A 25510-nucleotide genomic window follows, 5' to 3' on the forward strand; every position below is an offset into this window, starting at 1 on the left:
AAAATTTGTTGGGTTTCTTTTAATTTGTTTTCTCACCATCCTAAACGCTAAACCAAAAACACGAACTTGAGTTTGATTTTAATCAAGAGCAGCAGCACAGCATTAAAACATGTGCTTTAGTTAGAGCTGAAATGAAACTCAAAATGCCTGGCTGCCTAATAGGTCTGCTTGGAACCACCTGGGATTACAGAAAACCTTTCTTGTCTGCCTTACATTTCTATTGTGCCTTTTTCAATTTGAAGTAGTGTTTATTAGAGGCAGTTTCATAAATATTCAGATGCACCTCCCTGAATAAAAGGAACATGTTTATACATGTGTGTTCTTTACCAAATTACTTTCTTTTTGAAGGCCCTGCTTTTGTCCCCGAGCTGTTTTGATTTTATTTGCTGTATTTGTGGCCATATTTATGACTTATAATTGTTAAACTTCAGTTCTTCCCCATGTTTTTAGCTCCACTTAGGGAGATTGAAGAGGTTCTTTGTACTTTTTAATGCTATGAATATAATGAATTATGAAATATTTAAAATATTTGAGAGCAAATCTGTTCCCTGAATGCTCTGTGCCGTGTAAGCTCATCACAAACCTTTGGTCACGGACCTTCAGCAAGCAAAATGTAAAAAGTCTTAAGCAGAATTAAAAACTTGCTGGTTGGTTTCCCAACAGTGGTCAGGGTTGTTTGACAGGAGAAGAAAATTCTCAGCACCTCTTGAGTTATCTGTAGCATGAGGAGGTAGCCACAAAAATCATTGAAAGTTTTTAAGTAAATGTTTAAATTGTATTAATGGAAAACAGACCATCAGCTGAGGAGATGTGACTGAAATAATGTGAGCATTGTGTAGGGCTGTGTTTATCCTGTCATAACCTCACAGCAGATGGTTTTCTGCTCAGTAGTATAAGGAAATTTGGGTAAAGTGGAAAAAAGAAGTTGGGGGAAGCTGAAGGCTTCTGGATGCTGAGGGCTGAAGGATGCTGTGACACAATGCAGAGCATCTTTGGTGGGAGGAGTGGGGCTGGTTGGCACTGGAGGAATGTCTGTGCTCCAAAGCCTTTTCCAACCTGGCTGTACTGTCAAGAGTGGTGCCTGCCCACAGCATCACCTCAGTCATTTAGCAAATGACTGAAAAAACCTCCAATATTGAAATTGTGAAGCTCTTCTTATACTGCTTTCAAAGGACCCCATTTCTCCTTTGGTTCATTGTCCCAGTTGTGCACATTGCACCATGTCAGTCCAATTTTCAGTAAAACCCAGCATATTTGTGAGTTAGGGGCCCAATCTAACTAATTTACCCTGCAGGAGGCTTTGGCTTGACTAGTGGCCACTGGTTCAGAACCCCTGCAAGGCAAGGGCTGTGCTTAGCAGGCATGGGGGGTTTTCAGTTCTACATTAAACCAATGTTTGTTATTAGTGGCAGTGAATCCCCATCTCTTCCTCTCACCCATCTCCTCTCCTGCCTGTCATGCATTCAACATCCAAACATTCACAGGTCTCTGATGCTGTGCAGGTGTGGGTAAAATCCCTGTTGGCATCAGTGCTTTCACCCAGGGCTGAGCACTGAAGGACTGGATGAAAACAGGGATCTACTTTCTGATAGATAATTAAACATGAGCATTGTGAGAAATTTGATCTCCCTTGTTTCTCCCTGCCTTTTCAAGCAACCAAAGTGTTCTTCACCTCTTTGGATCTTTATTGAGAAGCCATGAGGCCATGCTGGCATGACATTTCCTAAATTTTTAAGTTTCCTCTGGGTGCATCAACTCCGTGTTGGATGTAGCTCTTTGCAATGGGAGGGATGGCAGAGGATAAGCTGTGACAGTGATATTACATTTACACAGTCTCTTCTCTAGCTGAACAAGGCAAAGCCAACAAGGTTTTCTCCTGCTCTTGGGACCTCAACAAGTGTTTGTTTTCCTGGCCATGAAGCACCTCCAGCCTCAGCCATTGGCACATGTGTGGTCCTGCATCTCCTGCATGTCCTGCACCTGTATTATTGTGCTCATGGATAAACACAAGGCTCTGTTTAGAGGTTATAGTTCCCTCTCATTTTAAAGAATAGGTGTTGAGTCTGAAAAATAAATGTTTCTCTGGTCTAGCATCCCTTGGGGCATTTCACACTGGTGTCATGCTTGTGGTGTCTGTGGGGAGATGGGGCTGGCTCTGTCAGCAGTTGTCCTTCCTTGTGTTCACCTGTCAGCAAGTTCAGAGGTGTGTTTTTTCCTCCTGTGATCAGATCAAACCCCTGGATGCCCTTGGGCAAGCAGTGTTTTTGTTCTGCTGTGGTGTTAGACAGCTTTCTGTGTGTGTACGTGGTAGGTTGTACCCTATTTTCAGCCAGACCCCTGTGTTGCTGAGTCAAGTTGCCCATTTTAGAATGATTTGTCTTTTGAGATCATCCTCCTTCACCATATAGCTGTAAAAATAAATCTGTCGTTGGCATTACGTTGCAGATCTGGGAGAAATTTTCCATTGGATCCTGCTGTGCAATAGGAGTGAGATATGTGTTTATTCCAGTTTTTTCTTTGTTTTTAGCAGAGCTTCAGCCAGCAGTGACCTGCATGGACGGTGGGTGATGCTGTTTGCAGGAGCTGGGGCTTGGCATGCCTGCTACCTTCTCCTGAGGATGCAGCAATTTGGGCTGCAGCTGCCTGGGCAGGGATGCTTGGCCTCGTCTGCTGCCACAGGGCTGCTCCATCCCAGTGTCTGAGGTCAGCATCTGCCCCATGGGCAGGTGGGACCGGTGCTTTCTGCCCTACAGCCCTCCTCAAGAGCACCCTGTGAGCTGGGCACTAAAACTCTGCTCTTTGTGGCTGCACAGAATACTCTGTGGATTTTTTTATGGTGAGAAAATATTGATAGGAACATGGGATTTATCACCCTGAACTAACAGGTTGTATGTGTATGCATATTTGCCAGTCTTCCTCACTGTTGTCCTTCACCTCTTAATCCCTTTATCCCTACACCAGGTGTTCCATCCTGTATCTGCAGCATTGCAGCGAAGGATGTGTCTGTTATCCCTTGGTGGACTTTAATTTTTTTAATGGGGTGATTAACACTGAATGAAGGAACTCAAATGGAGCTGGAGAGTAGCACACTTGCTGTTGCTGAGCCTTTCTGTTTAGAAATGGCTTATTTGCCTTTTGGCCCCTGCTGCAGCCCGAGCAGGAGCTTCTCCCAGCCATCCACAATGACGAGCGACTCATCTCTTTGACAGATCACAATTCAAGTTAGAGCCCGTGAAAAGAAAAAGCTCATGAGTAATTCTGGCTGTTTCTCCCGATGTGCCGCCTTTTGCTGTGCTCTGCGTGGATGATTCAAATAATGCAAAATTCGCTGGCAGAAAATGTCAAAGAAGATCTCTGCTAAACGCTTGCTGGTGGCTGAGGGGGCTGGTGCTGCTCGGGGTGGGTCCTCTCTGCTCAGGGCAGGTTCGGCTGAGCCGTGGGGACCCGGCAGGCGCTGTGGTGACACGTGAAATTGTTCGGAGGGCACGGGAGAGCCTGGCTTCCCGCGGGCTGCAGCCATGCTGCGGTGCAGAGGGGTAATTAAAACAACTGCAAGAGAAGAGGAGCCCTCCCGAGGGATGGCAAGTGCCCTCCTTTGCTCTCGCTTTATAAATGCCGAGCCCAGCGAGCCGCACGGGCTGAGCCCCGCGCCCGCCTTCCCTCGGTACATTGAGTTACAACAAGCTGTTTGCTTGGATGAGACATGGTTTTCCTCTGGCTTCCAACTCCCAGATCACTTCATCATTAAAAAGAAAAGCCAGCTGAGGATCGGAAGCGGCTGTCAAGCTTTCCATCGTGGAGCAGGGTACCGAGTCAGCGGCTCCCTGTCTCTGAGAGCTTTGCTTCCGTAGTCCTGAACATCCCCGGGCAGAGGGATAGGATCCCTTACAGCCCGTGGTGGTGGATGGGGATATTTTGCTGACACGGGTGCTGCCCCAGGTTTTCCTGCGGGTCGAGTGTGTGAATTCTCTCAGTGCTGGAGTCGCTCAGCTGCTCTGGCGCACTCGCCGCAGCCCCAGAGCCGGAGCTGCGCAGGGCTGTGCAGCCCAGCCCTCGCTGGGCTCCGCTCTGTGGTGTGTGTTTGCTGCCGGAACGCTGCGCTGCCTCGGGGAGCGCTTAGGAGGAAACTTCAAGAGCTTTCAGTGCTTTGATGGGGATTGAGTTAATCCTAGCTGAATTCATTCCTATTTACGGGCTTTCTACAAGCTGCAGAGAGCAGGGTGGTTGTAATGGAGGGTGTCAGGCGCTTTAGCACCCACTCTGCACCCACCCCTACGGCGCTGTCCCAGGTCTGCGTCTTTGGTGCAGCAAGGGGTGCGCAGTGGGACAACCCCAGCAAGGGAGATGTTGTGACATGGCTCTTCCCACCTTGAATTATAGTGACATCCAAGGTCTGTGTGGTCCTTAAAGACAGAGGTGGTGGCATCTTGTCAGTGTCTCTTGTCACCTGAATTTAGCTGATCACCAGTGCTATTTTTAGAGCTGTGTGGGCTCCCACCACAATGAACCACCTTGCTTCTTTCTGGCCCTGTCTCTTGGCCATGGTCACATTTAGATGCTAAAAAGGGATTTACATAGTGTGGTGGGCTGAAAAGCCTCAGAGATTTCTGAAAGCAGTCCTGTGTATGAAGTGAGGTGTTTGTGGAACAGCAGTTATGCCTGCAAAGGTATTTCTCACCATCTTAATTCAAGCCTTGCTCCCAGACCTCACCCTCCTGCCATACCCAGCTTTTTTCAGAGATATGGTATGGACAGCCCAGATCTGAGGGGTATGGTGCTGACAGACTATGAAAACTGACTGTTTTAACTCTGATTTAAATGGTGTTTTATCTCAGCTACAAACCTTTTGATCAAGGACAGCCGAAGGGGGGATATTTCCATTCTGGAGTCAGTTTATGTTGTAAATAGACTGTGCCGGTGGCATGGCTTTCTGCTTTGAGTAAATCAAAGCCAAATTGTTAGAATGGCTCTGGAAATCCAGGGAGCAAAATGTGATCTTAATGGAATGGGAGTAGACTATGCAGCAGGCTGGTGAGATTAAAGGTTTGTCAGGAGTTAAGGCATGTATGTAACGCAGCACTACACCAGCTAGAAGTTGTTTTTGAAGCCTGAAAAACAACAAGTGTGTCCCTCCCCTTTCTCTCTTGCTCCCTGCCCTGCCCACTTTGATGCCCATCTCCTGTATCTTAATCGAGCCCAGCTGTTTGTGCAGCAGCATTGCAAAAAACCTTCAGGATGAGAAGTTTTTACATTGACGTTTTGCTCCCTCCTCAGCTCTTTTGCCACCCCCTTGCTATGTCCAAGCTGAGGGGGCAAACTGGCCAGACCCTCAAACTGGAGACCTCAATGAAAGAAAGAGACCTGAGCAGCAGGCAGGAGAGATGTGCCCACCAGTCCTACAGAGAGGAAGTTCTGGTGCCCTCCTACCTCCAGCCACCCTCTCCCCTTTCCAATGAGCACAGCCCAGTATTCCCATTAGACGGAAGCAGAAGCACAAACACTCGGGCTCATCTGTTCAGCAAAGCCCAGATTATTCTGAATCATCCAAGTCCTTATCAGAGCGCTCCAGCCGGCGCTTGCATCAGTCACAGCGCGGCTGCCGGAGTCGCAGGCAGCGCTCTGCCCCTTTTCATTGCCACAAGCCAGCAGCTATTTGAAGCCCTGTCCCCAAAGAGCAAATGAGCTTGTCACTGCTCGTAGCTCAGCTCTGCAGGAATCGCAGGATCAGCAAGCGCTCCCCATTAAAAACCTGCTAAGGACGCAAACGTACAGGGCTGCACGTGTAGTGCTGCACCCAGCTGGGTGGGATGGAGTGGGCGCTGCTGGGCTTGGACCTAGGAGTGAAAGCTCCCCTTGGGGTTTTAGTTTTGGGCTTTTTTCCCCTCTAATTGCAGAATAATACCCTAGAAGTTCTAAAGGGCATGTTCCTGTGACTCCTTGAATATGAGGCTCCTCCAAAAACAGCTTTGTCATGGCTCTGAGCTGCTCACTGGTTCTGTTCAGACGTTCCTGTTCTCTCAGGTATACCATGTTGCCCTTCCTCCCCACAAGACTGTTCTGATCTCCTGGAAGGCACTGCTTGCTGCCCTTTCCCCTGAGAACCTCTGTTCTCAGTATGATGCCCACCAGATAAAATACCAGGTCTATTGAAGAGGTTTGGCTAAAAACTAGTGGTCTGTGGTAAAATTACTCTGGGGACCTGAGAAAGAGTTGAATTACCTGTATTTCTGGATTCCTCTGAAATAAGAAGCATACTTACTGTAGGAGAGGCCTGTCCTTGGGTTCACCTGCCTCTGTTTTGCCCACATGCTCTATGTATTGCAAAACCTTTCAAGCTTTGAGAAAAGCAAATACTCTCAGTATTTGATGGAGCACAGTATGTTAGTGCAAGACCAACAGTTCTGGGATCCATCCCAAAAGGTGAAGCCCAGTTAAAGTGAGCCCTTGTACCCCATGCATGGTGCTGTCATCTCCTCAGCAACCTGCTCAAGGGACCTTTGGGAGATTGGAACATGAATCCTGATTCTTCTTGGAGTACCAAGTCAGTATGGAGATTCTGGGCCAGGCCAGCTAATGCCCTGAAATTTATTTTGACGCACTCTACCTTATGTTGTGACCTGCCATGTTAATTTTCCAGCTGATATGATTGTGGCTTTCAAATTGGAGAGTGCTTTGAGAATTATCCCCAAACAGGCATGCTGCTGCTGCCATCTGTCTTTGAGCTGCTTCTGGGATCCCACTACTTGCTCTCAGCAGACAATTGTTACTGCTTTATTGAATTAGGAAGAAAAAAAAATCAGCAACTTCTGAAATATAACTAATTCCAGGTGCTAAGTCCCTTTTGAAACCAGGGGGAGATGTTGGAATAATAATGCTTTATGCAGATCCTGGATGTAAGGTTTTTGCAATTCTGCCCCAAAAAGTCTCATGATCTGATGGTTTTGAATGACATGTCATGTGGAGAACTCTGAAGAGCTCTTCTGCACTGAGGGATCTCCAACCAAGAGCCAAAATTGGGCAATGTCACTCTTACAGTAAAAACTGAAATCTTCCGTGCCCTTCCTAATGATTTTGGCCAGCTCAAGCTCTTACCCCGAGTCACCCTTCTTCTCCCTCCAGTGCCTTTTCCCATGTCTTCCAGCTGCAGGCACTTGCCCAGTGCCATCCAGCCTGCATCCTGCTGGGAAGCAAAGATCTTGGCATGGCAGGACCCTCACCCTTTGGGAGCAGGTCACTGTGCACCAAAGAGCAGCATCCCCATGTGCCGTGTGTTGTGCCGCATCCCAACGCCTGCTGCACCCCGTGCTTCAGACCTGCTCCTCCTTTTCTCTCTCTGCAGCGTGCCAGGAGTCAGCCCACGCCAACAGACACGGCTGTGGGCAGATAAAAGCTATTGGGAAGGTGGTGTTTATTTGGATATCAAATGTTTTTCCCTCCTGGTGCGTGGATCCTGCTGCTTGCCGCTTGCTGGCCAATCCATGCCTTCTCTGCCCGGTTTGAGGCAGGTTGGGGCTGATTGCTTGCAGTCAGCCTGGCTCCCACTGTTCAGCTGGGTGTTTTGATGCATGATACTTAAAAATCAGAGGCAAGATCTCTCCAGCTGAACCCCTGAAAGTGAGGGGAGCTGTGGTCACTGCTGCTGTGTCACCTGCATAAAATGAGCCCTGTGGGTCATCAGAGTCAGTCCCGTGGTGATTACACCTGGCTTTACAGCCAGGGCATGACAACAAGTTTAAGTGTTGCTCTCCAGAAGGGGTTTCTGATTGGCATTGGAGCAAATCAAAGCAGGGTGAAATCAGCTTGAATTGTGCAGTTTGCTCCTCTAGTTTTCTTGCTGTCTGGATGGACATGGAGCACTGCAGCTGGCACTGCCTGTGTGCTGCTTGTTGGGGGTGTTTCAAAGGAAAGCTAAGAAGCCCTAGAAGAGCAATTGCCTCTGCAGTATTTTTGGTGTTTTACCTGAGTGATTTCTATTGCAGTGCCTTTCTTTTTTGTAGCAGTTTGTAGTCTTGCAGTTGAGTACTTGACCCTTTATTTGAGCTGAACTAAACTGGCTTTTGTTGTAAGCTTGCCCAGGGTTTTCAGTTGTGCTGAGATGTCCTAAGCAGGTTACTCTATGGTAATCCTGTGGGCCCCCATTCAGGAAGGCTGCAGAAAGCTCCTGAATGGGGTCACTTCAAATTTTGGCTTGGGTTGTGACAGAAAAGACAATCTTTCAAGTAGCAGGATTCTTTTTCATTAAGAGTTTATTCACCTTTCTGGTGTAATGGTTTACATCTCCATGACAATGCTGACTTCAGCTCAGCAAGCAAAATATCATAGACTAGAATCCCAGAATGGTTTGGGTTGGAAGGGACCCTAAAGCTCATCTCATTCCAGTTCCTGCTGTGGGCAGGGATACCTTCCACTAAACCAGGCAATTCCAAGCTCCATCCAACCTGGCTTTGAACATGTCCAGGAATGGGAAGTTCACAGCTTTCCCAGTCATCCTGTTTCAGTGCCTCAGCACCCTCACAGTAATTAATTTCTTCCCAATATCCTCTCCATTCCTGCCCTCTTGTCAGTGTGAAGCTGTTCCCTGTTTTTCTGTCCTTGTGAAAGGTCCCTCTCTGGCTCTCTTGGAGCCTCTTCAGGTACTAGAAGGGGCTCTAGGGGCCCCTAGACTCTTCTCTTTCTAGGCTGAACAACTCCAACTCTCATCAAATCATGATTTGAATGACCAATTTTAATCTTGCTTTGCAACTAGCTTTTATTTTTTTGATGACAGGGTGATTGCTCTTGTAGACTGGCTGTCAGTGAAGTAGCCTCTTCTTCAAGGCTAAATAATAGCTATAAAAATAATAATAATTATAGCTATAAAAACACAAAAGTGATGTGGATTTACAGGTATCTATGCAAACTAATTGTTTGCAGATTCTTGTGTAAATTTTATTTAGTAGATGATGACTTATGTCATTATGCCAGGTGTATTTGGATGTCCAGATATATTTGGACTGGGAAAGGAGTTCCAACACAAAAAACCTATTCTAATTTATTTAAAATAGGTTGCTGGTGCGATTTCTGGGAAGGGGTGCCCAGGCTGGAGGAAATGAACCCAGTGCCTCTCCTCTGCTTCTCAGAGTCATAAAGAGGCTGCAGGTTTGTGGTAGGGCCCTGAGCCCTGTGGGAAAGCCCCTTGCATTTGTCTGGGGTCACTGGAGCCAGGAGCTGCTGCCTGCCCCTCTGCCCTGGGAAGGAGCTGCCTGGGGTGGCTTTGTCATGGCTTTAGGATTAACCCTCCTTCTGGACTCCCTCCAGGTTGCCTTGTCAGGGCTCTCCCATCCAAGCATGGTAGGTTCTGGCTGGATGGGACCTTTCCTCCCCCTGGCCGTGCTCCTTCCCTTATCTCTTCCCTGGCACCCTGAGTGTTGTCCCTTGTGGCAGGCCCTGTGGGCCCCCATCCTGCAGCACTGCATCCTGCTGTGCCTCACTGCAGCTCTGCAGCTCATCCCCATCGTCTGATGCAATTCCTGGGAAACCAGTACAAGCCAGGAAGGGCTGTATGGAACACCAGACCATGCACAGGAGGGGGGTGTGCTGTGCCTGTCTCCTCCAAGGTGCACACCCATACTTTGTCCCTGTTTCATTTGTTAATAATTGCATCCTCTCAGCAGCAATAGCCCAGATGAAGGTCTGGGCTGTCCAAAGGGTTTTGTGGAAGATCAGACCTGCCCTGGGCAGCCTATTGCTCCTTTGACCAGCATTTAGTACCCAGAAGGGTGTCTTGGGATCATGGCATCTGCTTGCATTTCTTTTGCTGCAGCCATAGATTTGTGTTTCACAGATTGTGTGGCTAGCTGGATTATAAATTATTCATGACAGGCAACTTATCGTGTTTATCTGGAATAATTGAGCAATTAAGTCTGTTTAGGTATGTAAAAAGATTGTGCAGTGGCTTGTCTATCTTCAGGCCCTAAATTCTGCAAGAGCATTTGTTACATATTTAATCCAGAATAACAACAACATGAAAAAAAGAAAGGCAGAAGATACACTCTGCTTTGATGCACTATGATGTGTTCATTCACACAAGTTTTTCATTCCAGTGGCTTCACTCATAAATACACACCAGCTCAGGATAAATTAGACTTAACTTGGCTTCTTCAGTCTGGAGAAGGTGTGAGACCATAACATCAGGTCTGCAACCCTGTCTCTGAAAACACTTTGGGCTGTTTATGCCAGCACCAGAATTGTTTTTAGTGTTTAAAACCTTCCATCCTAGACACGTGGGTCAGAGGATCACGCTCCTCTCTGCCCTCATCACTGCTGTGCTATACTCAGATGTTGATGCTGCCAAGGTAGTGCAAAGTTTGGGGGTGAAAGGACCTTTAAATACCCAACAGTGTTTAGTTAAGTCCCTGAGCTACAGCCATTATCTCCCATTGCTGTAGCTGTCCAGGAGGGTTCCCAAAGGAGCTGGAAGCTCATGAGCAAGGCTACAACAGGGACCACTCAGAGCTGAATAAATGTGAGCCATGCAGTAAATGGATGATTTTATTCTGTGTTACTAATAGGAAACTGGGCTGCTTTTAAATTGATCTGTTCCAAGTCTATTTACTGGGAGAGCCTGTGCTCTTTATAGCATTATAGCTGTGAATTGCATCGCTGCTGCACATGACACCCCGAGGAGCCCCGTGGCCTCATGTATTCCTCTTCTTTGGGCAGGAGGTACCAGGGAATGGAAAGTTTTGAGCTCCTGTGCTCCCTCCCAGGCTGCTATTTTAGTTCTGCAGGAGACAATGAGTGAGCAGGACCGGAGGCTCCTGTTACTCAGGACGTCCGTCCTTCGGCTGGCGGCAGGGCACGGGAGCAGCAGCAGAAAAAGGCAAAGCAAGCCATTAGGCTTTCCTTGGCCGAGGGCTCCCGTGGAAATCCTGCATTACGGAGCCGGAGGGACCCGGGGCTGCACTTAGAGCACCTCGGCGTGCAGAGCTCGCTCGGGAGGTCAAAGCCCGCGGTGAGCGCTCTGCCCGGCCCAGGGAGCAGCATCCTCCCAGCACGTACAGACGTCCAAATCTTTCATGCGCTCCTGCGGACGAGGAACAAAGGCTGTCTAAACAGGAGCTAGTGAGGCAGCAAATCGCACAAGAAACCTTCCCTAATGAACTGGAAGGACTTGTCCCTTTGCCTGGGGCGGCGGCACTGCCGGTTTGCTTAGCTAGGCAGCGCCTTGTTTGGAGGGGGACCCGCGCTCCGGGGGGAGCAGAGGAGCAGCGCTGGCTCTGGCGCTGGAAAGGTTTGCTCTGCCCATCTGCTCCTCTCTGCCAGCGAGGGCAAGCAGGGAAGGAGGGGATGCTCTCACTTCCTGAGGAGCTGGCCATGAGGGATGCTGCCGGGGAGCACCGTCCTGCCTGTGACGGCGGATCGAGGTTAGTTGCTGAGCTGTTGGGCGTGCAGTTATTTCCTTTGGTCGTGTGCTTCATCCCTGTGTCCGTGCTTGCATGGTGCAGGGAAAGATGGACCAAGCAGCGAGGTGCAGGTGCTGGAGGTTGTCTTTGAAACTGCAGAGCCTCGTGGGGGTCAGCGCCTCCTGACACCCTTTGGAGACAGGAGATGCGCTCAAGTAGCCTGGGGTTGGTTCAGGGAGTGCTAAGCAGAGAAAGGAAACTGTTTGAGAAGTGACTCATAGGATGAAATGGCACTGTCTTATTTCGCAGCTCGATTCTCTGGACAAACGCACTTTCCCATCTGTTATTTGCAGAGAAGGAGATGAGTTTGGGGGTTGGTTCCTCTCACTCGCCAGCAAGCGAGCAAGTTGATTATTTTCTGGCAAGCATTAGCAGGATGATTACTGACGGCTCCGGTGGCTTCCCCTTCTGGGCAGGAGTGCCAAGGACTAGATTTTATTTATATTGAGATGTTTGAAGATAAAGATGAGCATAAGGTGGCCTTTTTGACAAGTGACTCGGTGCCTCTGTGACCAATTCCCCTGTCAATTAAGTGCTGAAACAGTCCTAATTGCACATTTTCTCTGGAGCCCTGGATTCTCCTCAAACTGTGCTTTAGATTTGGACCAGGAAGCTTCAGCCCACGCTGCCTGCATGTTTGCATCCGCCTCCTCTCCACCTGGATGCAGGCGTGAATTGTGGTGATGTCTTGACATGCAGCCTGGCCCTGGGCACACAACAGCTCCTGCACCCTGGGCTGCTCGTGGTCCTCCCAAGGCACCTCAGGAGACTCCATCTCCTGGTGGTTATCTGTGCCCCTCAGGTGAGACTCTGGCTGATACCCCACATCACAGCCTCCACGAGACGCTTTGCAGGCTCCTCTTTGCATTTGCATGTGGGCTGTGCACTGATCCAAACAACCAGGGCTGCTTTTCCTGCCCTCCACACATGAGCTCCATGGCAAACTGTCCCTGTGCTGCTGTAGAACTCAGCAACAGGATCATGGAATGGTTTGGCTTGGAAGGGACCTTCAAGATACCTCGTTCCGACCCCCTGCCATGGACAGGGACACCTTCCACTAGACAAGATTGCTCATGGCCCCATCCAACTTTTGCTGCAAATGCTTCCAGAGAGAATTTAATTTTGCTATTAAACAAACCTAAAACTTCAGAAAAAGGTATATATTTGTCATGCACTCCAGTCTGGGATGGTGTAGGAAATCTGATTCACATGGTACCTTTAGTGTTTTCCATGCATCAGCAGCTGCTCCAGGATTTGCTGAGCTTTCCCTGCTCTCCTGCAGCCATTCCCACCTCCTGCCTTCCCAGCAGTATCCCAGCTCCCCACAACTTGCTGTTCCTTCTGTTCTCTAGCCAAGGGCTGCCTTCTAGCTCTGCCTCTTCCCTTGGATCAGGATATTGTTTAATTGCAGAGTGTGTCTGTGGCTTTGGCTGAGCGCAGTGTGACGAGTAAAACACGAGACATGCCCCCCAGAGAGCTCCTTGGGACTGGACCCGGCAGGCACGGATGGAAGGGACGTTTCGCTGACTGCTGATTTTGTGAGACAACATTCTTCATGTGCAGGCAGAGCTGCTGAGCTGAAGACACTTAAGGACACTCTAGGCAGGGCACTGGCAGCTCTTGGGAGAGGCCAGGCTGTTGCAGTGTTCCTCCAGGATAAGCCAGTAGCAGCCATGAATGAAACCTGTCTCCATCCAGTCAGTGATCCTGCTGTTGAGCCTCTCTGTTAGTCTGATTAGCACAGTACCTTCATTACCCAGTTCCAGCTGGGGTTATTTTTACACTCATACTGGTGCCTGCAGACGGCAGAGAGAGCTCTGACCTTGGGGTGCATCTGCTGGAGGGTGGCTTCATCTGGGGAAGGGGCCCATCAGGGCTCTTGCATTTGAAGGGCTGCTGCCAGAAGGGCCCTGTTGTGCTCTCCCCAAACATAGCTGGGGGCTTTTTTCAGGATTTCAGTTTTGTAGAATTATTGAATACACAGGTTTTTGGCAACTCGGAGAAAACCCACATTCCTTTTCTGTTCTGAATTGCCATGAACTTGGTTGCTGTTTTTTCAGCTCGTTGTACATCTCATGCCAAAGGATGAATGTGGGTTGTATCTTCTGCTGAACAAAGCTTCTTTTCTCTGTCCTGTCCAAAATGGTCACCTTTGGGTGGGATTGATCATGCTGGACTCAAGATGACTTGGGACCTGTTCTTCCCAGTCTAAAATGATTGTTTAAAGCAGGTCAGAGGGCCTGAGCCCAGCAGCCTCCTCTGACATGGGGATGTACAGCTAGCAAGGTCGGTGCCTTTGGCTGCAGTGAGGTCTAAATGGGTAGAGCTGGTGAGGAACCATTCCATCTCAAATCTCCAAAGTCATAAATATGGTAATCTAAATATGGTCTCTCCATTTTGTTTTTTTTATTCTTCTGTAGTAGGATAACATCCTGGGTGACCTCCAAATGGTCCAAAATAACCAACCCTCAGCAAAGACAGAATTACTCTTAATTATAATCCTAAATTTTGGCGTGAAAATATCTTGGATGTTCAGTTACAATTTTTTTCTGCTTACAGTGCTCATTTTAAAGCTTCTGCCCACTGCAAAGGCTGAACTCTATACTCGAGATACTTTTAGAGCTGTATTGTCTTACCACAGGGGAACAAAACAACCTGAACATAACCAGCACTCCCTCACATCTCCTGGTAACAAATACTGGGGATGGGCTATTTTCACATAGTCTCCTAAAATAGTGGTGTTAGAATAACTGCAGAAGCCTTACAGACTCAAGCTGTGTCTGTATCATTTCAGATCCCTTTTAAACGTGTGCTTTTCTTGATGTTTCTCTGGATGATTTGGAAACCACAGTGCACAGGGATAGATCTTGGTCTCCCTTATGTACCTGCTCTGCAGAGGGTCACAATCTAGCCCACCATGCCTGTAATTTTATACATGTGTGTGTATATGTATATTCAATTTATAATTCTTATCAATGTTTAAATCTGCACTGGGCAGAGCCAGCACATGCTGTGGATATTCCTGCTGCAATTTTTTAAAAGAAAACGCTGATTGGAAAGTTTTCATTCCTAACAGGATTTGCAAATGGTTGGTGCTCACAGGACAGCACTGAGGGGGGAGGCACATCTGCCAGCTGTGACCCAGCAAGCACTGCCACTTGCTGACCTACCCATGCATTGGGGAATAATAAGATTTGGAAGGGGGTTTTGAGGAATATTCTGGGGTGTTGGAGGGCTCTGTGGTGGAAAAGGTGAGGCTGGTGGTTGTAGGTGTGTTGGGAACTGCTTGGAGGCTAGGGCAGGTCAGGTGTCAGATACAAACATTCCAAATGTCCATGCAGATGGGATGGTTCAAGCTATCAAAGCTTGTGAGACCAGAACAGGCACAAAATACCCTATAGATGAAAGGCCTGCAAGCTTTACCTCCCTGAGTCTTCTGCTGAGCCCAACAGCATGTGTATAATTTGCTTTAATGGTTAGAAACATCTGCTGTTAAAAGTGATGCTTAATATATTTGGCTTCAACTTCCAGTCATTAGTTCTTTTTATGCTTTTTTCTGCCTAATTAACAACCTTTTAGTACCTGATATTGTTTCCACTGAATGTGCTGCTATATCGTAATCAAGTCACTTCTTAATCTTCTCTTTGATAAAGGAAAAAGATCAACCTCTTCAGTTCTCTCATTCCAGACATTTTCTGCATCCCTGGAATCGCTCTCACAGATCCGGCCCGCATCTCCCGCAGTGTTTTACTAATCTCCTTAAAATGTCGGTGTGGAGCCGTGCAGGGCTCTGGAAGGAGTCCCTTGGTGCTGGGAGAGGAGGCTCAGCCACCTCCTCACTCCTGCTTCCAGCTCCAGGCTTCCTGCATGGATTGAGCACAGGTTTGCCAGGCAGTAGAGGCTCATCTTCATCGATATTTAATATAAGGGCAGCTGGAACAAGATGATCTTTCAAGTCCCTTCCAACCAAAACCACTCTGATTCTGTTGTTTTACCAAACCCACTGTGTGTGAGTGGTGCTGCCTGTAGTGAGATGATGATACCTTGGCAGTGGTGAATTCTTGTTGTCCCTAGCTCAGCCAGGTAACCAGTCTGAAATCCATTTAGCATATTCACTATTCATATTCTATAGTGCTTTTTATTTTTGTCAGCATGTCATACAATACTAGGTCAAAACACCTTTTGGACATCAAGGATATTGCTTCTGTGCATTACTAATATCAGATGTGCAGAGAATAAAATCAGGTTTGCTTTGCTGTGACCTATTTTTCCTAAACCCTGTTGATGGGCATATTTGTGTGTCCTTCAGTTCTCTGCACTTTCTGCCTTGGACAGATGTCTGTCTCCCTGTCCCCTGCAGGCCATACCTTTGCCTTCTTCAAGCAGAAGACTCTTACAGCCTACTAAAATTTCCTCTTAAAAATGAACATCAGCACACAGCAGTTTTCTTAGTTCTCTTAGAGCTCTTGGATGCAAAATTATTCAGTTCTGCCAAATTTAAATATCTTCTGGTGCTGGTAGATGTTGTTGGATGTTCTTCTCGATTGCTAATAGGATGGAAATGCTTCATCCTCATAACGAGTGTAATCCTTCTTGTTCCCAAATGTTCCAGGACAGTGATTACAGCATGTCCATCATATCTGTCTCATTAGCATCTCTTCCATCTCCCCCAGTGATGGACTCCCATCCTTTCTAGGAAGAGTCTGGGTGTAAATCTTTACTAATCCAACCCCTGAAACTTTTGATTTGGTGAGGAACTGGGCAAACAGGACACAGAAATAGATGGAATGGGATTATTTCATTATTTGCATCACCATCCTCTAAATGCTTCAGATTCATCATGCAGGGGGAAGATGCCTAGAAAACAGTAGAGAGAAATGGGGGAAAAGAGTATGAAAAGAATTATTTTTTCCTACTATTTCTTTATCACCCAAGCTTTTCCCTTCTCCTTTCTCCTCCTTGGGGGAAGGATCTTTGGCAAGACAACTCAGCCCTTCCTCTGCTATCTTCCCTGCAGCATCCTTTAAGTTGTCTTTGATCTGTGTAACCCACACGGTGTGTCATCAGTTGCATCAGTGGAGGCCGGCCAGGCAATTTGTGCTAATCCCAACTCAATTTACATTTCAAATGCTTGCTCTGGGAGCTCACACCCCACTGTATTTCCTGCAGCTTTCTCCTGCTCCCCAGGACAGATGTTCCACAGCAGTTCCTCACCAAGTCACCAAGGGCAATTGGATGCTCCTATCCCATCTAAACACCCCCTGGCTTTTTCCTGTCTGGGTGGTAGGTTCATTGTGAAAAGTGAGACATTTACAATGATCCCGTTGTTCTGCAGCCCTGAGCTGAGGGAGGTCCTGGTGGGCTTGTCCATGAGCCTACCCAGCTCCTGTGGCCCAGGCACAGTGCCTCCCACTGCCTGGGTTTTCCTGGAGGAGCCTTGGCCAGGGGCAGGGTGGGGGGCTCTGTGTGGCACAGGGAGGGAGGGCAACTCCTCTTCCCCCAGTTTCCACCTCACCAAGGGTCTTAAAGTGCGGGTAAGGAGATTATGTGGAGAGGGAAGATTTGAATTTCTTGCATCCTGGGAACAAGAACCTGAATAGAAAGGATTGGTTCTCCCTTAATTTGAGCTGATGGGGATGGTGGGCAAAGCTGATGGGATTTTGGTAGACACTCTCTTGAAATAGAATTGGGGAAAAATTCCAGGGGGTGTGAAAGCAAAAATAACGCAAGAAATTTTGGATGTCAGAAGAGAGACAGCAAGACCCTAAGAAATTATAAAAACTGAAGTACTATTTTCAGGGACTAAATATAATGTGGCTCCTTTGGAACAGCTTGGAGAAACGACAATGTAGCACAAAATTGCTGGGGAAAATTGAGGCTGTTTTCCCTCGGCTCCAAGGAAGGACTCGAGCGGAGGCTGGTGTAGAGAGTGGCGTGGGAGCTCAGCAAGTACAGGGAAGTCTGGGAAAAGCACAGAGCTGATGTGCAGCCAGGCTTGTAAGGTGATGGGGAGAGCTTTGCTGGAGGCAATGCCAAGCCTTGGCACCCAGCATGTGCTGGGCAGAGAGGGGAAGGGGTGCAGTGGGCAGGTGGAGGTTTCATCCACCCCCGTGAATTTGAACCCGTCTCTCCTAGCTGATCTGAATTTCCTCAGTTTTAAGAGTTATTATTTGAAGGCTGGCATTTATGAGAACCCTTCTGGGCAGGAGACTTGTAACAAGGGATTTAGGGCTTATCTGCCTCACCTCTCAAGGACTTGTCATCGTGTCCCATCATGAGACCTACAATAACACCCAACTGCATCTCTGCAGGCAGCTCCTGTGAGCAGAAAAAGGTTAAAATGTGCCTATTGTGTGATTGGAGTGGAGGGGGAAAAACCCTGTGGCCAGGTTATGAATCACTGTAGGACCAAAAGGCCACACAGACCTGGAGCTGCAGGACTGGGCAAGGTGATTAATGTCTCTGCAGTGGGGATTAGGCTGAGCCTTAGAGGTGATCTGTAACACTGGAATGAAGGGATGGCTTCCAGAATGAAAGGCAGGAAAATCCACACCTCGTGCAGTGGGTGCAGGCCTGTGGGATGTGCAGCCTGCAGGGAGTGCAAGGGCCAGGAGCTGTTGCCTGCCCCTGCCAGGCTCTGCATCTGCTTGTCCTGGGTGCTGCTCTGGGTTTTAGGAATGTTCTGGTCCTTTTTGCCACCTTAGCTGCTTGTCTTGGAGAAGTCTTCTGCAAGCAGACCTGGCCATCCTGCTGACTGTGCTGTATATTAATGCTTGTGGAGCTGCTGAGCATCCTGGTGATTCCTCATACGGAAAGGCTCTACAGCCTCTTTAATTAACTTAATTTAGACATTAGTGTGTCACAGGGAACATCTCTCGTGGGGAAAGTCTTTCGTTTATCACCACTTAGCCAGGGAACTGTTCTATTTTTCATTTGCATGCAAAAGTTCATCATGGTGAGAGTGAAAATTAACCCTTTGCTCCCCAGCCTGCACTTTCCTTCCTGGAACTGCAGATGCATTGTGCAAGGAGCAGCACTCTTTGCACTCCCTTGTAGCATTCCAGAGCCAAATTTTGAGATGGAATATCATAGTCATTGCACTGATTCCAGAAAATCCATCTCTGCTAGCCCCAGGGAAGCGCTGAGCATGGCACAGTGGTGTTTCCTCATTTGGCCTTGGCTATTCTCTTTGGTATCTCTGGTCAGGAGGGAGAAAATGGGCTCTGGGGAGTTGGTGGAGCTGTGAGGCCTGGGAAAGGCCCCTCTTCCCCCAGGAGAGGCAGAGCCTCATGGCAAGCAGTCACTTCACAGCAGAAGCCTTGGAAGCAGCCCAAGGCTAATTAAAGCTGGCGTTCACGCTGGCATGCTGTGCCGTGGGTACCTGTGACAGATGGGGGCTGCTTGCCCTGACTGCAAGGTACTGCTACTGAAGAACATGGTACCAAAATGTCTTTCAGGGGCTGATGACTGTGGCTCTGTGGGGTCTGTTTGGGGAGAGGTAAGGGTGTGCTGGGGCTACCTGCAGGCAGCTGTACCAGCCCATCACTCACTGCCCCTGTCCTCTCCTTGTCTCACAGGTGAAGGAATGGCTGTGCTTGAACTGCCAGATGCAGCGGGCGCTGGGGATGGACATGACCACCGCTCCTCGCTCCAAGAGCCAGCAGCAGCTGCACTCCCCCTCCCCGTCCCCCTCCCAGTCCCCAGCCAAGCACCCACAGCCCCCCGCTGCAGATAAGACCCCGCCAGCCCCCCGCCCCCTGCCACAGGAGCAACCCAAACCTCAGCCCGCAACGCCGCAGAGGGAACCGCACGGCCAAGGACAGCCAAAACCTCAGGAGGCCGCCAGGTCCTCCCCGCAGCATCAGGCCAGGGCCTCCCCACAGCATCAGCAAGCCAAGCCTTCCCCCTCTGAGCAGAGAAAGACGCCGGGAGATGCGGGGGCAAAGCCTGCTGCCCCGGCCCCCGGGGCTGGAGCACCAGAGCAGCCCCAGGAGGGGCTCACAGGGAAGCTCTTTGGCTTCGGGGCATCCCTCCTGACCCAGGCCAGCACGCTCATGTCTGTCCAGCCAGAGGCCCCTGCTCCGAGCCAGCCGTCTCCTGGCAAAGTGCCTCCAAAAATTGTCTTCAGCGACGCCAGCAAAGAGGCTGGGCCCAAAGCCCCCGGGGCGCAGGGCCGGGCTGGTGCCGCGGCGGCGGCGAAGCCGGGCAAGGCCGAGCAGGGTGTCAAGCCAAAGGAAGTGCCGAAAGCAAGGGTCTCGTGCCCCCTCTGCAAGGCTGAGATCAACGTGGGCTCCGCTGAGCCCCCCAACTACAACACCTGCACCACCTGCCGGCAGCAGGTCTGCAACATGTGCGGCTTCAACCCCACGCCTCACCTCGTGGAGGTAAGGGGGTGCCGGGGTGGGCGTCTTCTGATCCAAGGGTGTGTCCTCTCTCCTTGCTTAAAATGGAGAGAAGATGGGGTGCTTGCTTTCAAAGGGCTATGAAAAAGCCTTTAAGGAACTGCTGAAGCTAATTTCCTCCTGGGGCAAGCTGCAGGGCTGGAGTCCATGGTCCTTCACCTCTTGGCAAAGACATGGATTTCATATGTCTGCACTGATTTCATGCAAGGAACAGAACAAGGCATGGCTGTTGTTAAGGGCACCCCCAGCAGTGCCCCCTGTCCCCAAAGGTGTCCAAGGGTGAGGTCATGCAAGTGCCAGTCACCAATTTGTGTCCTCTTCCTCTTGCTGTGGAAGGAGGCCTTGGGCAGACTGGAGATGAGGCTAATGAGGGATGTTCTGCAGCTCCTGCATTCTCAAATAGTGAGGCATAAAGGAAGATGATACAGGGCAAGAAAGTGTCAGGGCCTCAGCAAGAGGAGCCTGGGTGCAGGACAATGGAATGGGCTGTGCATAGGGTGGATGTGGGAATGCCCAGTGTTGTATGGATGTGAATTGGATGGTGAATTCTGTAGCCTGCTGAGATGGAGTGCGAGGAGAGGAGAACAGAGGCTGAGATGGTCTGAAGTCCACCCAGTCTTACCTGTTAGAGTTGAGAGTGTCTCTGAATTGTGATGCCCACACAGATCATCTTCCCAAGCACCAAAGAAGCACCTTAGCCAGTTCTAGCTACTGGTGCCTAGAGAGGAGAGTGGTGCAAGTGGTTCAGCTGGAGCATCCTCCTAGCCCTTCCACCTTGGCACCTAGGGAGGGACATCTTCCTTCACCTCCTCCTGGACAAGTGATTTGAGACCCTGGCCAGAGGAGGCCCAGGCCTTGCTCCTGGAAGTGCTGCATATCGCAGTTAAGACACAGAATTGATAACATCAGCACATGGAGAAGTTAATGGGAACTTGAAATGACCAGAAGTAGGATTGCTAATCTTGGATGTGTTCCATGGCAGATAATTACATTTTATGTCCCTAGCTCCTCCCTGCGGTTTCAATTACACCCAGTAATTTTCTGTTCTTCCTGAAGCTGCTGCTGCTGCTCTACTCTACTCATGGTCACGTTGGCAGTGGAGGAGACGCCTTCCCAGAGTGTCTGTGGAGGTGCAAACCCCCAAAGGGCCATCTCAGTGTACACAATGCTGTTTGCAATGCCAGTGCTCTGCTCCTGCTGCTGCTCCCCCGCTGCCTCCACCCTGCCCCGGGGGCTTGAGTGAGGAAAGAGTCCAAGTGTTTGTTCTTTGGGTAGGGCTGAACCCTGTTGGCTTCCCCCTGGGCAGCAGTGTGTTCCCAGGCTTCAGGAAGCTCATGGATTGGTGAAACGGCTTTAACGCTCCCTGGCACCTGGCTGCTAATTAATTAATTAGAGAATTAATTTGGGGTTGGGTTGTAGCCAGTAATGGGGTGATCTCTGCATGTACCAGGGAAAGGTGAGCTCTCCCAGCCCTTGTCTCCAGGGTCACTAGCTGACACCTGGGATTAAATTTCAGATTTTGAAGGCTGGACTCTGCCCAGGTTGCCAGAGCTCTCCAGCAAATGCCTTTGGACACCCTTGGGCAAACCCACCCTGGCATGTATGCTCCTCTTGGTGTTTCTTGCTGCAGCTCATCCCTGCAACATCTGTGAGCCTTCACACAGAGTGAAGACCCACAGCAAGATCCTACCCAGGCTGCCATGGGTTTTCTTTCCCTTTATACTGAACCTTTGTCCAGCTCTGCATGGTTGGGTTGGTTTATGGGATTTATTTTTATAAGAATTGAGGAAGAAGTGCAACACTTGTGCTGTAGATGTTTTTAACAAAAACTTTCTGAGGAAAGGAAAGCATTGCAAGGTCTGTTAATGTGGTTGGGCTTTAGGTTTGCTTGATCTTCTGGGAAAATTGCTCTGTGGTCTGATCTCTCTTTGCCTGCAGCTCACATGGGCTTGTCCCAAGCCCTGAGGTTCATGCAAATACCAGAACTCACTCTTTGAAGTAGTGAGGCTTGATCCATTAATTGCTTGATGAATTAGGACCTTGGCTATAAGCTGCCCTTGGAAGTTGTGTGAAAACTAATGAGGGATTTGATCCCAAGTCTGGTAAGTGCAGAGGAGCATGAACTGTGGTTGAGGTTGGCAGCACGCTCTGTACACACCCCTGGAGCCTGGGCAAGGCTTCACCCTGGGCCCAAAAAGCATCAGCCACAGGGAGGGAGAGGGCATGGCCCACAGTGGCCTGGATTTTGGAAGAAGGATGGAGTTTTGTAGGAAAATAGTGCTAAAACCATGTGTTTCCTGCAAATAAAGTTGTATTGTCACTTCCAGAAAGTGGGGAAGGCTGTTGCCCCTATTTGCAACCCCCTAAAACTCCTGATTTCCCTGGAAAAATGTGTTATTATAGCCATGGTATTTTCATTCCCATCCCACTCCTGATCTAAAGATGGAGTCGGAGGCTCTGTGTCCCTGCCGTCCCCTCCCACCCTGTGCAGCTGCCTGGGGAGGTATCCAAGGAGCTGCCTCCTCCCCAGCTCTCTGTTCAGCCAAGTGCACTCAAACCTACCAAAAGAGGAGAAAATACTAAAAGTGCTGGTTTCTGTGGACTCACTGGCTGAGCTGCATAGGTGCTGAGCCACCCAAAGAGAAGGGTAACTTGTGCTTCCCTTATTGCTGTAAACTGATTCTTATGCAGGTGAAGGATGCTCCAAGAGCATCCCACCCATGAGAAGCTGGGTTGGGCCTCTGAGCCCAGAATTTCCAGAAGATCTGCCAGCAAGGCTGGCTTTCCTCTGGCTTTGGGTCTTGGTGGGCATGATCAGAAGGTGCTGGTGAGAACTGGAAGCCTAGGGCATGTGAAGAGTTTGGGGATATGAGTGGAATTTTGGCAGTACATCCCAGGAGAAGTGTGTGGACTGTGGCGGCCCATTCCTCTGTGGGTGACCAGCAGAGGAATCCCAAAAGCGTGCCTGACTTCCACTTCCTGTGCATGCTTGCCATAATACATGTTACCCAGCTTTAAATAAGTTGTTTATGTGAAATACCAGGAGTACAGGTGCCTGGAGCTTCCTCCCACCTCCTCACACCTCCTCCAGGAGCTGCATCCTGGGAGCAGTACTAGGAGATGACACTTTGGGACTCTCCCAAATTCCCTACAGCCTCAGCCTGGTGCCATGCAGGAAGGGGAGAGATTTCTGTTGCAGGAAGACCAAGTGCTGGGTCATTTTGCTGGGGACATGGGAAATCTCTCCTGTTTATGGCAGAATGTGCTGAGGGAACAAGTGATCTGGCAAGGGCTGGCTTGCAGCATGATTGGCCTTGTGCTGGCATGATGTTCTCCCAGTAACCCCAGTTGACCCCAATTGACTCCAGGGGTTTTGTATTAAGGAACAAATGAACTATGCATGTTGTGTTACTAAATAAACATGGCAGGATGCCCCTTTGCCTAATTAACCAGCCTGAAACAGGAGCAGTGACAAGTTTCATTGCAGAGCACTGCTGATTCCCAGGTGCCAGGCTGTGACCTCCAGTGGGCACCTGATCCTCAGGAGGGTCCTCTTACTGATTTGTGGTTCTCACCATACCCCATCCAGATGCTAAACCTGCTTTTTTTCCCTTGATTTTCCCATGCATTGTAAAAATAACCCTTTTTTTTTATAACACGTAGGTTGTCATAGGTGGTGCTGCTGCATTGCCCTGTCCGATCTCACCAGCTGATGCTCTTGGGCTCCTTATTACATGCATTATATGCATATATAATATAGCATATGCCTATCACATGTTGGTGAGACACAGGAACAGGTTTCCCAGGGAAGCTGTGGACCTCCCATCCCTGGAAGTGCTCAAGGCCAGGTTGGATTGGGCTTTGAGTAACCTGGTCCAGTGGATGGTGTCCTGCTCATGGTAGGGGGGTGGAATGAGATGAGCTTTAAGGTCCCTTCAGATCAGGGATTCTGTGATTGTCCTGGATGTGGTATCACAGGATGCAGGAGCAGTGTTTGCTTGAGCCCTTCATGGGACATGTTCCCCTTCTGCTGCTCCCCTGGTACCTGCAGCCAGATGCTAACCAGCCCTTTCAGATGGATTTATTGCAAGAGCTTGTGATCACTATATCAAATACTGTCTGGAAAGCCCCAGACCTCGCTTTTCATCATGATCCAAGAGCTCCTGCAGCATAAAATTGGTCCCTGAGCAGAAGAGCTCCCCAGGGCGGGCTGCTGCACTGCTCAGGTCCGAGATGCTGATGCTGAGCAAGGGGCTGACCTGCCCTACTTGCAGCTCCTGCACTCGGCTGCGGGGAGGAATGCCTGGAAAACGGACTCCAGGGGGATGGAAAAAACTCCCTGGGATCAGCCTTTGTGCAGAACAGGGCGTCGCTGCCGGCAGCCGGGGGATGGGTTAGAGAAGGAGAGCCGAGGAAAGGGTTTGTGCCAAAATTATTTTGGTGTCGGCACATAGGTTTCAGAGAAGAGCTAAAAGGAGAGCAGGGAGGAGCACCCGGCTCCTGCCTCACCTGCCCTGGCTGCCGGGAGGAGCCTGAGTTCAACTCCCGACTGTGCCCTGCCTCCCTGCCCCCTTCCCAAGGGTCCCTGCTCTCGCTGGGAATGTAATTAGCTCCTAAGCAAAGAGGATTAGCGGGGTTAAGAGAGCCTCCAGCTCAGCACTGTCCTGGGGTGGAAATTCCAGCCCCGGTCTGGCGTCTGGGGCCAGTCCCCCTCCTTCCAAGGCAGAAAAGCAGGATATATGTGCCTGAAGAAGAACCTGCCCTCTGGAGCACAGGTGTCTGTGCTGGGCATCCAGCAGCTCTCCACCTCAGAGAGCCCTGTGTCCTTCAGGGGATGACCAGAAATGCTTCCCAAAGAGCTGCCTGCCTTCAGAGGGTGACAGGGAGGGTGGGTGACAAGCTGGGACAGGGGCTTTAAGTTTTCAGGCATCATTTTTCCATAGGAATCCAGGTCCTGTTGGTGTCCTGTTGTTCCTGCCAGGCTCAAGGGGCAGCAGGGACATGTTGTGCAGCTCCTGATGGAGCAGGGAGCAGCTGTTGTCAGTCACCCTTTTGAGGCTGTTTTCCCTGAGTCGAGTGTCCTGCAGTGACAGCTTGGCACTGTCCCTGCAGCTCAGAGGGGCGCTAGGATGGCCCAGTCCCCTCTGCAGGGACAAGAGGAAGAGCAAAGTGCCACTCTTGAAAGGTGAGCTGGGGGTTGGACCCTGGAGTTTTCTGCAGGACAAAGAGGTGGCCAGAGATGCAGGGCACAGGGTGCAGCGATTGCTGGGTTTCTCCTAGATTTTTGTGCAGAAATCATGATTTTAAACAATACCCCAGCCCCGAGGGTATGAATATTTGGGTCAGTCACATAAACTTAAGTCAAACTGAGAGCTCTGCACAGCAGCTCTGCACGAGAGAGAGGAAGGCGGTGTCGCTGGCCTGAGCCCTCAAATCCTGTTAAAGGCTGGTAATTAACAGCTCGCAGTGACTCAGGAGTTTTCTGTGCTGCTGAACCTGCTGTAATTAAGCCGGTTCCTGCTGCTGGGCTGGGCAGCACTGGGCTCCCCAACAGCTCCTCCTGCAGATACGGGGCTGGAGAGGGGCTGGCTCATTGAAACCTTGCAGGAGAGTCTGAATTAAGAGTGGTTCCCACCTGATGGGTGATGAGGAGCATCTGTGGGT

At 49.6% G+C, this 25510-nt stretch overlaps 1 protein-coding gene across 4 annotated transcripts in view; it reads left to right on the top strand.

Annotated features, from left to right (window-relative positions):
• The window catches only part of BSN (bassoon presynaptic cytomatrix protein), an 87291-nt gene that overhangs the window by 26120 nt on the left and 35661 nt on the right, over nucleotides 1–25510 (top strand). For all 4 annotated transcript variants that reach the window (XM_064724476.1, XM_064724477.1, XM_064724479.1 and 1 more), the window contains exon 3: nucleotides 19022–19828. In XM_064724476.1, coding sequence (XP_064580546.1) covers nucleotides 19022–19828 — 807 coding nt within the window. The remainder of the gene's footprint in view (nucleotides 1–19021; nucleotides 19829–25510) is intronic.

Source organism: Zonotrichia leucophrys, chromosome 12 (assembly GCF_028769735.1).
Source record: "Zonotrichia leucophrys gambelii isolate GWCS_2022_RI chromosome 12, RI_Zleu_2.0, whole genome shotgun sequence".
Taxonomy (NCBI): Eukaryota; Metazoa; Chordata; class Aves; order Passeriformes; family Passerellidae; genus Zonotrichia; species Zonotrichia leucophrys.